Consider the following 14515-nt stretch of genomic DNA (forward strand, 5'->3'; position numbering starts at 1 on the left):
CACATTTTCATATACAATAATTCAGTGCGGAATATGTCCGTTAGAGTGGGTTTTTGCGATCCCCTAAGGAAAAGCCACCACGAGTTTGCACTCATGCGCTTACGTAACGAAAGTTAATGTGCTAAAACGAAAGGGGAAAAATCTACAAAACTTTAGCGAAACCTTTAGATGTTAAAGCACACAGATGCATGTAAAAAAAAAAATAATAACGCTAATTAGAATTATTAATCCCTGTTAAGGTCAACGTTTTGTGTCGGAACTATACCCGCTTGTGCGTTACCCTCTTTGCGAAATGCAATCGCCCTCATTGCAAGCAGGTAGTCTTTCTCGCCGGACGAAATTGTTTTATTGAAGCCACGGTCATTATCCAAAATCCCTTGGAATGTTGAGCAAGCCTTGGGAACAACAACAAGTCCACACTCCCGCCCTACAGCAACGAGAAAATCAACCGGAACGACGTTGACTTTTTTGAAATGACCCTTCTGCACCGAAAGCAGAAAGTGATTTCCCACCCTTGGTAAGAAATCTGCGGCCCACTCAATCGCAAAAACACCGTTACCAAAACTGCCTTTAGCAAATAATGGCTCAACATCGAAGAAGCAACCTATAAATACCCCACCGGGAATTAGGGCATTGGCCACGCTTTCGATAAGCCGCATCGCGGTGTACTCTGTTCCGAATGCATGATGAAATCCGGCAAACGCAGTTATGACATGAAATTGTCTTGGGTGGATCTTCGTCAAGTGGTGACTCCAAAAGTTTGCAGAGAACACATCGGCACAGATAACGTCATAAAATGACATCTCTGTCATTTCATGGCGTAATGAAGAAATGAGCTCGCTCGCAGCATCCACGACACTCGACTTCAAATCGAAACCAATGTACCGAGCCGTTTTGTTCCTTATCCATTTTCTTAAAAGGTATCCCCCACAGCAAATCTCAAGCACGTCATTCGTGGCCACCTTAGGAGTTATTATATCTATGAGTAAAGATGCGCACCGGGTTAAGACATGGGTTGCAAACGATGCATTTTCCGGTGGGGGGGCCAAATATCCAATTTCTGCTTTCAAGTTAGTAGCAGAAAATGTGCCCCAACAGTTATCACAATAGAAGTGTTGGTTTAGGGTGTCATTCTTTCCCATAACACAGAACCGACCACAGTATAGACAATCCCCATGGCCTGTTTCGCTCCAGCACTTTTTGCACCAATACGCCATGTGCTTCACGTTCATTCTTCCTACGTCACTTACGTTATGACACCTTCCACACCTGTATTTGGCAGCGTCAAGTAGCCACAGCATTTCCTTATGCGTCAATCCAGGCACATGAACAAGTCTCTCAACGATGTCGAACGTATCTGGCTGGTACCCCATATCCGGACCACGGCCCCGAAGCAACTCCCACCAATGAGAACCATCGTCACTTCGCTTTAGGACGCATTCGATGACGGAGCCGCTCCTAAGCTCGGGGGCAGAGTCCCATATATAGTCAACATATTCATTGTTATAAGACATGGTATTCTTACCGCTGTCAGCCACAAGAAGCCACGCCCGTTTTACATCTCCACTCTCTGGATGGACATTTTCAACGTCACCAACAATAAACACCGCAGTTGTCGAGGATGTAGGGATCCAGCTATAAACCGAGGTATCTTTCTCTTTGCAGTTGGTAACGTGAGGCACAAAAACTAAGCCCAATGTTGGATGTCCTGCCGGTGGGTTTCTAAGTAAGCGCTCAGCTTGAGTTGAAACGGTATATATTGTCCGGACAATGGCAACCCGATTGGGGCTCGTGTGTGGACGGCTTGCGTAATTGTCAAGCAAACACTTTTCCACGTAAAACCACCGCTCTGGAAAGGGTAGCTCTCGCACGTCAGCTTCTTCAAAAGATAGAATATCCTCCACTATTATGACATAATCCAGGTAACTTCGGTAGGAAGAAGCAACGACAGCAGAAAAAACGCTATTTTTCGCCCTTCCACCCAGCCCCCGAAAGTAATCTGGAAGTGCAGAAATGCTTCCCGTCTTAACGTCTACACAAAAAACATCCCCCTCGCTATTTGTAATCAGTAGTACATTTGCTCCCACGGTCTTACTCCGTACATAGTACGGGTATTTGGAAAATTCTTCTGCTGCCGCAGCAAACGTCATTCTGTTGAGTGGGACTGGGACACAATTAACAGGAAGCCACTTCTCCGCTATTTTGTGAGCGTATTCGTATTGAGCAAACGTAATGGACCTTCTGAAGTGCTGGGGAACATAACCAAAGCAAGTGCTCGACATGTCGAATGACCGACCCGCAGCCAGCACATAGTTTAGCGTCGCATTCAAAAACCAACCGTCTGCTTCCGTGCACAGCGTCACACCAAATTCCTTTCGCAACGTTGTATCGCTCACACAAACACCCGAAACGCTGGCTGCCGTATCATCACACAGATCCCCAACGAATGCCAGCATATCAAACACTGGACAAACTAACGTCCCTACGTGGTGAGAATAATCGATATTAATGTTAACATGAACAACAGTTGGCTTCGGCCAGTCATTTTGTTCCTTCAGAAGTGACAAAAAATGTGTTTCGTATTCTTTTAAACTGGATAATGTACGTGAAACATCACATGGATACAAAGAAACAAAAAATGACCGATCAGGCTTGCCATCTGATAGCAACTTCTTGCTTGCATCATCCCCTATCGAGACAACCACGGTGAGAGGAACTTGCATGCTACAAGCAAATGATGCTACGGCATTTACCTCTGTAATACGGAGGGGATGAAAGTTAATTCCCAATAGAGCCGTCTGGAAAAAGTGAACATCTTCCGGTTGCGGGATGATTATCGACACAAAAAAGTAGTGGCGGTGGGTGCCAGCGTATCGCCTACTTGATGATGTTCCACAGAAAGATCCCACGTAACCCACCGCCAAAACCCGAGGATCCTCTCGAAGTGTCCAGAAGTAGTCGTCCCAAGCAGCTTTCAGCTGAGGTGCAACCTCAGCACCGCACTCCTTAGGAACCTCAACACGAACCAGAAAACCAGGTGCCGCGCTAATGGCACATATGTCGGACACAGTGCCTGTAAGTGACAAAATGGAGCGGGATAGTAGAATTCCAGTTGGTGCCTCGGTGCCAGAACAATATCCAGCATTCTTCACATTACTGAAGAATGTGGTAGTAAATACCTGTAAAGCATCATCGCCTGGGCCTCCGTGGGAATAACTACAGAGTAACCTCTTCGTTAAGAGTTGAAATAATCCACTTGTTTCTTCGGATTCTTTCGTAGCATCATATTTTCTGATGGTTGGTAACATTAAAAGATACCGGTAAAAATTGCTCCTGTGCGGTGCTCCGTGATCTCCAGCGGCTTGGGGGACGAAGGACCTGGCATTTGCGTTCAACATTGCTACCGCTTACTTACTTTCCCCTTTTAAACTTATCCACTCCGATCTAACCTTTGATTTTTTTTAAAAAAACCGACACCGTTATCGTTTTCCCCTTACTAACAGTATGAAGGTAAAGAAGGTGGACTGCATAATTTTGAAATAACGTGGCGACGAAAACGAACAAGCTCCCAATATATAATGGATATTCATCACAAGGAGGAGAAATTGTACCCAGATGTAAGCAGCGGTCAATGTCCACGAGCGCAAGGGCAGCAACTACCTGTCCTTTAAATAATGAGGATCTGCGTGTACTCTTCGGCGGCAAGGGAGCAAGCACAGCTCCGACACACCAAGGGAATAGCTCGCATAACCGGTTACGTGCGCTAGTGTACTGCCTAAGGTAGACAGAGTTTTCCACACAGAAAAAAAGAGTATGGGCTTAGAATAACCTCACCGTGGGGTGACTTAGGGAAATCAGGAGGCACCACAAACACCGACAAAACTTCGCGTATTTACTCGGCCGCAAGGCGCACAAGACCACCACTAGCCCAACCGTTGAAGTGGATCAAGCCAACTCAAGAGTCTTGAATAGCGAAACAAGCAACGTAGCCATAACACGGGCAGTTTCCTTCGCCGCCGCTCCGGGAGAAGGGTATAAAGTAGCCGCAGTAAAAACCCGACACTGGCAAAACCAGAGACGCATCCCCGGCTTCTGCAAACCTTAAAGGGAGACCGAAGGGTGCGGGGCGTAGAAATCCAGCACATACATATACGACCACCCACCTGTACCCCGACTCACAAGCGGTCCAAAACATCACAACGTCGCGCTCTGCTGTCCTGAACACTCGGTAACACACACTTCCCCGCCAACGAATACCCACCCCGCGCGAGTCAACCACCGCACCAACTCACACAATGAAGCAGCAGCAACACGCTTCCAGGTCAGCCAATCGGTGGGCACGCGGACCCTCAGAACACACCCATCACCCCAAATACGCTGGCCACACGGAGCTGCACCACTCGGACGCTCACTCAGCACCGAAACGGCCGCACCAAGAATGCGTAGATTTTTGTTTGTTACTGCGCGTGTTTTGGAAGTGCGCACAGGGGGTCCGTCTCTCGAGTCAGTATCTCAGTAAAGAATCGGCTGTACGGGCTTCGGGGAGTTGAAACCACCGCCCTTCCACCTCAACACAAGCCTGGTGGTGAAGCAAGCTGCTGGCGCTCGACTTTCCCCTTCTATCGCAGGTTAGTGAACTCAGGCAGCGGCACCAAGGATGGAAAAGAAGCAACATCTTCCCCCTTTCTTCAAAATGTATTCCTTCAAGGATCGACAACTTGCCACGCTGCAGATCCTGCGGGTCAAACGGACGGTGAATAAAGGAAAGTGGGATATACTTCCCTAACGGACTTTGTTGCCTGGCCCCTTTTTCGCCCATCTTTTTCGATTTTTTTTTTTGGAAGCAAAAACGGATGCAAAAAAAAAAAAACAGGTTGGAACTCGCGGGCACCGAGACATTCGAAAAGGGGAAAGATGTTTTGCCAGCAGATACCGAAAATATCCTCAGAGGTCGAAATCCGCTACTGAGCACTTTCCTCCAAATATAATGACGAGAATTATCTTCGCTGCTGCGCCTGCCGCGCCGTTGGTCTAGTGGCATGATGGTACCCTCCCAAGGTATTGACCCGGGTTCGATTCCCGGACGGCGCATCTTTTTCGCGTCACTCCTCTTTTCGAGCCTTCAACCGGATTGTGCGGCTTTTCTATCCACACCTCGAAAATGTATGGCGAACGCTGTCGCCACCATCTTCCCAAACGTATGAACGGGAAAAACAACCAAACAACCAACATATGAGAGTCGCTTCCTCCACTCCACAATTACGGCCCCTTCCGCACATTTCGCTTGCGGAATCGCCAAACAGCACACCACCAGCGTCTATCCCAGACCTTTCCAGCCCATCGTTTTCTCATTCAAGGTATATCGGCATTGTTCCCATACTCTGCCTGTGGCACCCTGCTTGGTGCCATGTTCCTTAGCGTACTCGCAAGCCGCTATCTCTATCTTGTAGCAACCACCAGTGCATTCAGCTTTTCGGGCAGTTTAAAATTTTCAATTGCCATCTTCCGCCGAGCCACGCGTTCCGCGCGACGAATACTCTTTCTTGGGCACAGGAGGGTGTGGAAAAAGAGAGTTCCAATGGGGAGGCAGTGAATTCCGAAGAATGCAAAGCCAATGGCATGGTTGTGTAGGCGCGAACACCGTCTTTATCGATGGAGATGGCATTGCAACCATTTCCCCCTTACGTGAAGATGGAATAGCGGGGAGGCCCCTACAGACACCATATTAACGCCAAGGTGGCGCCTATAGCCTCGTCATTGTGCTTGGCTCTTGCGCTCTTTCAAGGGTGAGGCCAAGCGCCGGGGTGCTTCCTAAATATTTGCATTTGAAGCGTGCAGGTGCTCAACAGCCACTAGGCAAGTGGAAAGAAACGATGGCATCGGCTCTCGGGAGAGAGTGCGGTTGCCTTTCAGCCATGCTGAGCTTATGGGCCTGCTTCTTCAGGTGCCTGTCCGCTGCTGTTATTATTTAGGGCGAAAGTCAGGCGGAGCTTAGGTTCGATTCTCAGTGGATAGCAATGGAATGCCTCTTGCCCCTTTCAGAAGAAAGACCGAGCTCTGGCAAGGCACCTGCTGCGATGCCGGGGCTGTTTTTTGCACTTTTTGTGAAGCGTATTTGGTCCTGAAGAAGGAAAGACACGTTAGCAGCAAGACCAAAAAATATCAGAACAACCAAAGGCCTTCAAAAGAAGGGGACGTGTCCGCACCCTTTTTTTTAAAAAAAAGAGAAAAAGGATAAATGCCTCAAAGCCTGCAACAAATTGGAGGGTGCAAAAGAACATCTGCTAAATCAATGCTTGGCCGGGGGGGGGGTAGAAGGGCACGCCCGTCCAAGCCTATTTTCAAAAACCAGTTGCCGTTGCGAAACCAACGCTGGTTACCATGTTCCACGCAAGGCCCGATGACAACGGGCGCGGATGCAAAGACAGTGGGCTATGATATCTATTCAAAAGCCCAAAGCTGCGCCGCTGACTCCGTTGTGAAACGGCGCTTGGAATGGGAAACATGACTCGCTAACGAATGGGTAGGCGACAAGAAAGTCGCCACACTGTAAACCATACCCGGCGCCGAGCGTGAAAAAATATAAAAGTGAGGCGCCGGTCTGGAGTTCGAAACCGAACCGAAGTAGTAACCGCCGTTAAATAAAGCTCGAAGCAAGCATCCGTAGGGACAGCTATTGAGTCCGTTTGTGCCGTCATAGACGTCTACTATTCGCATGGAATAGCACCGATTGGGCAACTCGGCGGCAAATATGCGTCTAGGAAGTTCATCCACGGTTTTTAATATTACCGTAGGATGACGGATGGGATGGGCAACGCAATTTCCCCCTCAATCCGCATGGAATCAATGAAAGCAACTGGCGAAGGAAATGAGTTGGTGCCATCTTTCTGGATTCAAGAAATGCCGGATATGGAAGCAGATGCTGAAAATTGTGCGAATTGCAGGAAAAAGGGAACAAAAATTTGCAAAGCTAAAACAAGTGCTGAAGGAGGTGGCCGCAGAACAATGGAGGAGGTAAGGGCTAGAAACAGAATTCAAAAAATAAATCAAGGGACCGGAACCTGATAAACTCGCTGCTTGTTCTGAGGTTGTTGAGCACGCCCATTGTAGTGACTAATGGTCTGAGGTTATCAAAGAATCAGCGGGCGATTGAGCTCTGGGATACATGGAAGGGAAACCGAGAGAATACGATACGAATGGCATCACGGGCGTTATTGCTTGGAGCAGCGGGGAGGTTTTAGGTCCATACCATTTGCCATGGTAGAGTTCAAACTAGTGTTTGGTGAATTCCCCACCGGCATCGCTTCTGGTTGGAAAAAAAAACAAACAAACATAAGGAGGGATTGTAGAAACTTGGCAACAACACGGGCACTCGCAGCAGTGATCTATAACTTGTGCTGGAAACAAAACCTGATACCGCAGCTGCTGCGCAGAAGAGCATCATTTCTTTTTCATTGAATCCAAACAAACCAAAAAGAAAGGGGTGATGCCCCTCCGTTTTCCAACCGCAGCAGGTAAGGATCCGCAGACTGAAGGATAGAGAAATTTCAAGCATGTCGAGATTACCCTCTTCAGACAAGGCCAGCGAGCTTCAGACGTGGACTCTCAGCATTAGACGTCAGAGCGTGACCACCTGCTTTAATAAACAGAGGGGGGGGGGAGGAACGAGAGAAAGCGGTTACTGTGTTTATTGATTATCCCCGATGGGTTGGCACAGTGTAACGTGACTGCGTCATCGCGGCACTAAATCGCTACAAAGTGGTTCCGTTCCTGACGGAATGGAAGAGACGGTTCCTCCCCAATTCTGAGGTCAACATGGGGGCGAACAACACGCAGTCAAAAACTAGGCCATTTTAACATGCGGCGGTGCTGCGGGGATCTGCCCTGCGGTGAGCGCCGTCTCTCGTCGCGATGAAATCCCTACGCAAACGGTTGAATAAAGCTTACGAAACTAGTCATGATTTCCTTTCGAACGGCTTCATCACCTTTGGCACACACACAGATTTTAAAAAAGAAATGTCGAGGACACCCCTGAGCAGGGAGTTGGCCGTCACCCCCAGTGGTCTAGAGAGCACCATGCTCAGTTGCCTGAGAAAACGGAATATGCATACTTTGGGGCCAGGCATCTTTGCACCCTCAACTTCCACATAAATAACAAAACAAATAATGAAAAGGAAAGGCCCCAAATTACCGGGGATTCCATGCAGCTGGAAGGGGGGATGTGACCCCACACGCCCAAACTGCGGGAGATAAAATCGACAAAGTTGACCCCGCGTTTTAGGCATCCCTATTGGAGCCCCTCGTGGGCGGAGAAAAATTCGACCACTCGCTTCTAGCGCAAAAGGTTGATGCGCCACAACAATATTTGTACGAATGGCTCCGATCCCCCACGCCTCACACGTCTACTCTATGAAATTACCTTTGTTTTGTCGGAATTCATCATTGCGGCGCGGCCGAACGCACGACGCAACAGCCGTTGTTGGACAAGTTGCACCGGGTGAGTGGCTACGAAACGCGCAAACGACCAAACAACCCTCTTGGGCCTTTTTGTTATTATTATTACTATTATTATTATTATTATTACTATTTTTTTGGGGGGTCGACCTCAACGTGTCACTGGGGACGGAACAGAATTTTGGGACGTTTTAGGATCAAACATCCGCCCATGCGGCACCCATTCCATAATTTCAAGACACACTCGGTTTTGTTTGAGAGCTCTTGAGTGTGTGGATAAAAAATTTCCCACTGCCGTTTTCCCGAACTCGTCACAGCTGAGGCCTTAGAGATCTTTACGATCAGTCGCTACACCTCTGCTATCGAGTGCGTTCGGTGTGGTTGCCGGCTCCGCCTTGAGAGTCCACATTCCACGTCCTCGACCAATCAAAAAGTATTGGTGACTCCTTGTGGAACCGGTGCATCTTTTTTTTTTTCTTCAGCAGAAGTAAAAGCTTTTGTCCACCATACAACCTGTTGCCCCAATGAAACATTTACCAGATCATCGCCCAATTTCTTTAATGACCCGCGGGGCCGCAGGTGGCGTAAGCAAGCCGTCGCTTTTCTGAACGTTTAAACTCTCTGTTTCGACCGGAAAGTTGTAACTCATTGGTGGATTGACCAACGACCCACACGACGCATCAGCCGCTGGCGGTGATATATGTGTATATATATATATATATTTCCCTCATCCATAAAAAATCCACATGAAGGATTGATGTAAAAAAAAAAGCAAAGCAAGGGATGACCTTTTCCTTGCATGCGGCTTCCTTAGGGGAATTCACCTTTACAACCCCTCTTTGCCTATGCCTGGAGTGGCTAACTTGTCCTTCGTCAAAGTCCGTAGCCGCGCAGAATGTTATTTTTAGTACCAACGGTGCGGTTAACAGTGATGAAAGGTTTCCGCAAAACAGATGTTGCTTAAGCTGCTGGCGCTAGGGGAAATAAAGTTTAAGCACTTCCTCAGTTTCCACAGCGCTAACATCTCCGTCGCTTTTCTCATTTGCTCAGTGTGCCTATCATAGGTGGTGATGTACTGAAGCGGCACCAAGCAGTTTCACTACCCGCGCTTGCTTCAGACCGTAAGTACGGCGTCTAAAAAAAAAAAAAAGTAGCTATAGCAAATAGATCATCGGAAAGAATGGTCAACATAAGCGATATTTTTAGCAGCACTCTTGGTGGGTCAACAAATGGGACTCCGTCGCACCTTGTCGCGTTCCGCCCTCTCGCGTTGAACGGCTTTTAGCGTTCTGTTACCGTGCATGCTTATCCTTAAAAACCCTTTCTTTCCCTCAGACCTTCGGTAATTCATATCCTTACGTTAATCGCTTCCTCCTTCCCACCTCTTTCTTGCGTCTACCCTTCACGGGGCGCTTCATGTGGATTCACTTATCTGCACAACGAACTTTCCATAAAAATTTTGTGCGAGGTTGTTTCGAAGCCGCGGGTCCTGCTTCAGTTTCTCTCTCACTTTTTGCAGCAGCAAGTCATCCATCTGCAGGAGCTTTTGTAAGACAATGGAGCTGCTCTGCTGCGTCGCCATTTGAGCCAGACCAGAAAGCACAAGTTCCACCACACGACCCTTGCCTTGCTGATCCAAACTGGCCATTAGCGTACACAAGACATGCTGAGAGCCTTTTTCACATGCAAGCGAGACGAAGTTACGAAGCAACACATCGCAGATGTCGCGACTAGCGGGGATGGCCTTCTCCACTACAAATCGTCCATTGTTGTGCCTAGTGAGTGTCACGACGTGTGCCCGGAGAGCGTTGCAAAGAGCCGTGTGCGTGGAGGCTCCCACATGGTCAAACAGACACACCACAACATGGGAGGCGTAGACATGCTGGCACATACGTAGCAGCTCATCGGCCTTAATTAGGCTACGGGCAATTTTCTCCGCCCCAAACACTTTAATATATTCTTGAACCATCACATTTCCAATGGAGTCATACATCAAGGCTGTGATGTCGCGTTCGATGGCACTGACGAGTAATTCTCCTACTTTAGACTCCTTAACTTTGCATAGTGGTAGAAGCTTCCGCACGACCAAACTTCCTCGTGCATCACTTAACAAGTCCCCCACATTACTTCGTTTGACGAGCATCGCTGCAACCTCCTCAACTATAGCCTTGTTGGGTAGTGAATTGGCCGTCACGACGACGCAAACAACTACGTGCACAGAAATGGGATGGTCCACCAATGAGGATAACTGTGGGCCCAACAATTGCAGAAGGTGTTTAAAATTTGTCACCGCTTCCTTTTGTCCGGTGTGTGGGATAAGGGAAATAGCGGCCTGAACCACGAAGTTGGCATCACCCGAGCTGCACATTTCCACAATGTTTGCTTCACAAGCCGATAACACAACATTAAATATCTCCGCAGCCTCGTTAGACGCGAGCTCTGTCAAGTCATGCGATAGAATCTCCTGCAGAAACTTGCACCCTCGTTTGCTACCAAGCAGCGCCGCAACGTCAATGCCTCTTAGGACGGCGGCGCGGCTGGGACAATGAAGGATGAAAGTTCGCATGACTGGTGAAGCTACGGGGTCATTGGCAAGGTAAAGCAGCACATCCTGTTTCCCATCCTTATGCTCATTCGTCTTCCCCTGCTTCTTTTTCCCACCCCCGCCGCTGGTTTCGACGAGGCCCAAGGCATCCTTAAGCCAACTTACCGTTTCGGTTGGAAAGCGCTCGATGAGCCGACGGATGGTAACGGCTGTGTGGCGGTTGCGGAGTTTCACTTGTATCAAGTCTAGTGTCTCGGCCCCTTGGCACAAAACGTGCAAAGCCCTTCGCTGAATTTCGTGGTCTCCATTCAGCACCAACGAACTCATCACCTTGCATGCAACGTAATGCTCGTGGAGGGCCTCATTTTCTTCGAACAGACGCATCACAACATCAAGTACCATCAACTTCCTCTTTTCATCGCAGCTTGGAGCGCCCAACGCGTTCAACAGAGCACACACCACACGACCACCGCACTCGTCTTGTACAAGATCCTCAAGAAGTGTGAGCGGTTCTTCACCTTCATCCTCGTCTGTTGTAGCCGCCTGGCGATCAAGGGAAATAAACACATCTAAAATGTGGCTCAAGGTTTCTTCGTCGAGTTTCCCGTCATCTCGCGGTCGCTTGCGCGATACTCCGGCCTGCTCTTCTCCCGCGCTGGTCTCGCAGAGTAAAAGTGAGCAAAGATCATCGCATGCAGCAGGAAGCCTACAAGCCTGAGCGAATTGGGCAATGAGCAGCGCCTTCTTTTCCTCCGACACGGCAGCCCTTTGCGGTGTTGTGCGTTTCACAAGTCGTTCGGTGGTGGCGGCAAAGTCGCCCCGCCGCACGGCTTTCGCAACTATTGACTTTCGCTCGCGATTCTCACGTGTGTGACGCACCTGCCGCTGCTGTGAGCGCTGTAGCGTTCCCTTCTTGCCCATCGCGATTTCACCTTCGATATTTGTGCATGTTTGTATAGAGGGGATGGGGAGAAGTGCGTGAAGCCATGAAGGGGAAGTAAAGAAACAATGCAACGAACGGATTGCAACCCAAAAGGGGAAAATAGACGGAGGTGGATCGGCGGGTTGGGGAATCACCAAATCAGTGTTGATGGTAAATGGTACAAATGCTCACTGTGCCAGGTTTAAAAATAAAAGAGGATATGCGGGGTCCAACCGCAGTCGCCTCGGATAAGGCACTTTAATATTAAACGCAAACATCGAAAAGGAAGGGGTACATGAAGTAACGCCCAGACCCAACAAAGGGAAGAGTAAAAGCGTCGCTGAAACGCAAACTAGTGCTTACTTCCATATTACATTCTCCCTCAGAAAATAGTTTGGTCCTCTACAGACCATGTATTCCAGAAGGGGAGCCGATCGTGCGTGGCACCACCGAAGAATGAAGACAGAAGCCATAGAATAATCTATGAAACAAACACCTTTATTTAAACACGTACACGTGTGCATGTGCGCATGAGCGCGCTAAACCATCACACGAACCACCCCTTGCCACCCCGTATTCCCTTCACCTGGCCAAACCGTGGAACGCCGTACTCTGTAAGCGACTGGTATTTTACAGTCGCGTACAAACCTGTCAACGACCGTTTATTAGTACGCCCCGATGCCGGAGTTCCGCCACCCTTGCGGCCGCCAGTAACATCCAGCAGATGTCGCAAGAGAGCTTGCTGGTTCTCAGCATTCATTTTTGGCAGGGAAACATTGAATACACGTCCCGTGTCGCTAAGGCACTGAACCCCATAGAAGATGACAGTGTCGCTGTTGTTACCCTTCATTGCAGCCCTCCCCTGCGGGGTTCTCGGCGCCGAAACGCCAAGGCTTTCATGAAGTGAGGAGACGGGTATACGCAAAAAACTCCGCGACCGTGCGTCTGCTGTGGGGGGTTTGAGAAGGGGCCTCAAGATGGCGTACTCCTTGTCCGCAAACGGAAGGAGTTTTGCTGCAGTTGGACTGCGGCGGCCATTCGTTTTGGCTCGCCGAAGCACCTTCTCCACAATTTCCCTGTGATCAGCAGCTTCATCGCTCCCGGCTCCATTTTTATTTCCATCGGAAGTGTCGGTTTCAGTTGCACCCGGAGCGTCGCAGGTGACCACGCACTCGCCTTCGGAGTGCACGCGAAGGAGCCGTGTGCCCCCCGTGACACGCGCTCCATTCCGCCTCGACTCATTCCTACTATGTAGAGCAAACAGGGAAGGTTTCAAGGAAGTAATCAAGGGATCCAGCAGGCCTTGAAGTACCTTCTTTTCCTTCTCCCTGATTTCATACACGTTTGATGCACTACGAACCACAGCACCCTCGTAGCCAGTTGAGAGGTATTTGTCAAGATACACAGTTCGGACCTCTTCAAGCGAGGTAATCAGTGTGTAAGGAACGAGCTTCACATACTTGCCGCCGATACCCTGGTAAGCAGGCACAGGTTCGCGTACAGGCTCCGCACCACTGCATTCTTCCACTGCGCTAGACATCCGTTCAGGGAAAAGGGTTGAGGAAGCCCGTGCCCGCTCCAGAAGGCTGGCAAGAAAATGCAGTGCCTTAAGGCGTTGCGAGAAAACGGAGTGATTGGGAATAACACGAACCATTTCCAGGTCGGAGATGTGGTTGGCCTCCATGACCCCGCGCAAGATAGCCAACCGTTCCTTCTCTATCCGTGGGATTCCCCTACCACTCTTGTCGCCTCCGAGTTTCACCCTCTCGTTGGGTTGAAGCGAAACAATATCAAATACACACATGATGGGGAGTGATGCCACATACCTGAGCACTTCATCTTCCGAAGAACAAGCGGACTTTGCGGACCGGAGACGGTGGACCAGAGCTGAGACCGCAAGGAACCCCGTCTGGGTAGCACCGCTGGACGCAGTGCGCGGGTTGTGTGAGCGGTGGATGTAAAGCTCACCATCGAGGACCAGTCGCGGGTCACCACTAAGCCACCGAAGAAGCCGCAGTTCTTCTTCAATCCACGTCACCCCATAAATGGGGCGACCAAAGCGCGAGAAGCACGTCGACTTTGTTGACTCGGCTTGGGGAGGCACGTACGATACAATCCGAACCCCATCATGCTTTGGTGAGACGAAATACGGAGGTCCTTGAGGGCTGCTACCAGACGGCGAGGCTGCAGTGGCCGCACGCTCGAATACATCAAAGGTTGATAATGCCATGGGCTCGAAGGGCAAACCACGCCGGGGTCTTACAAGACGGAACATTTACCCTGCTGGAGCCTCTCCTTTTCCCAGAGCCGTTTCCAACTTGCCTGAGTCCTACGCTGGCCTCGCGAATGCAGAGACGGACTATTTGCCCTACTGCTGGAGCTTCTGCCTCTGCACCCTCTTGGCCGGTGAAGTTTTTAAACAAAGAGCAAAGACGAATGTTATGGACACAACTTAGCGTCTTTCCCAAGGAAAATAAGCGAGTACACGCCGTATGCTACAAGATGCCGTTTATTGCCTACGTGGCGCCTACTCGCCCAACCCAGTGGAGGAAAACGACCACAAAAATAAAATAAAATAAAGAGCGGAAGCGCAT

General features: G+C 49.5%; 3 protein-coding genes and 1 non-coding gene across 4 annotated transcripts, besides 2 other annotated features; 1 reads left to right on the forward strand and 3 right to left on the reverse strand.

The window, feature by feature from the left end:
• Window positions 1-224: 224 nt before the first annotated feature.
• Window positions 225-3398, reverse strand: Tb11.02.4550 (hypothetical protein, conserved; the record flags this gene model as incomplete). The annotated part of the gene is made up of 1 exon (XM_823653.1): window positions 225-3398. One exon carries the CDS (start codon window positions 3396-3398, stop codon window positions 225-227), a length of 3174 nt encoding a protein of 1057 aa, XP_828746.1.
• Window positions 3399-5020: 1622 nt separating this feature from the next.
• Window positions 5021-5091, forward strand: Tb11_tRNA_Gly_1. The gene has a single exon. It is a non-coding gene; the product is annotated as a tRNA-Gly (tRNA).
• A 3456-nt stretch (window positions 5092-8547) lies between these two features.
• Window positions 8548-8588: a microsatellite.
• Window positions 8589-9150: 562 nt separating this feature from the next.
• Window positions 9151-9176: a microsatellite.
• Window positions 9177-9868: 692 nt separating this feature from the next.
• On the reverse strand, window positions 9869-11920 carry Tb11.02.4570 (pumilio-repeat RNA-binding protein; the record flags this gene model as incomplete). Its single annotated transcript, XM_823654.1, has 1 exon — window positions 9869-11920. One exon carries the CDS (start codon window positions 11918-11920, stop codon window positions 9869-9871), a length of 2052 nt encoding a protein of 683 aa, XP_828747.1.
• A 548-nt stretch (window positions 11921-12468) lies between these two features.
• Tb11.02.4580 (DNA ligase, putative) lies at window positions 12469-14196 on the reverse strand (the record flags this gene model as incomplete). Its single annotated transcript, XM_823655.1, has 1 exon — window positions 12469-14196. One exon carries the CDS (start codon window positions 14194-14196, stop codon window positions 12469-12471), a length of 1728 nt encoding a protein of 575 aa, XP_828748.1.
• Between the last annotated feature and the right edge of the window lie 319 nt (window positions 14197-14515).

The sequence above is a fragment of the Trypanosoma brucei genome (genome assembly GCF_000002445.2).
Source record: "Trypanosoma brucei brucei TREU927 chromosome 11 chr11_scaffold01 genomic scaffold, whole genome shotgun sequence".
Classification (NCBI taxonomy): Eukaryota; Euglenozoa; class Kinetoplastea; order Trypanosomatida; family Trypanosomatidae; genus Trypanosoma; species Trypanosoma brucei.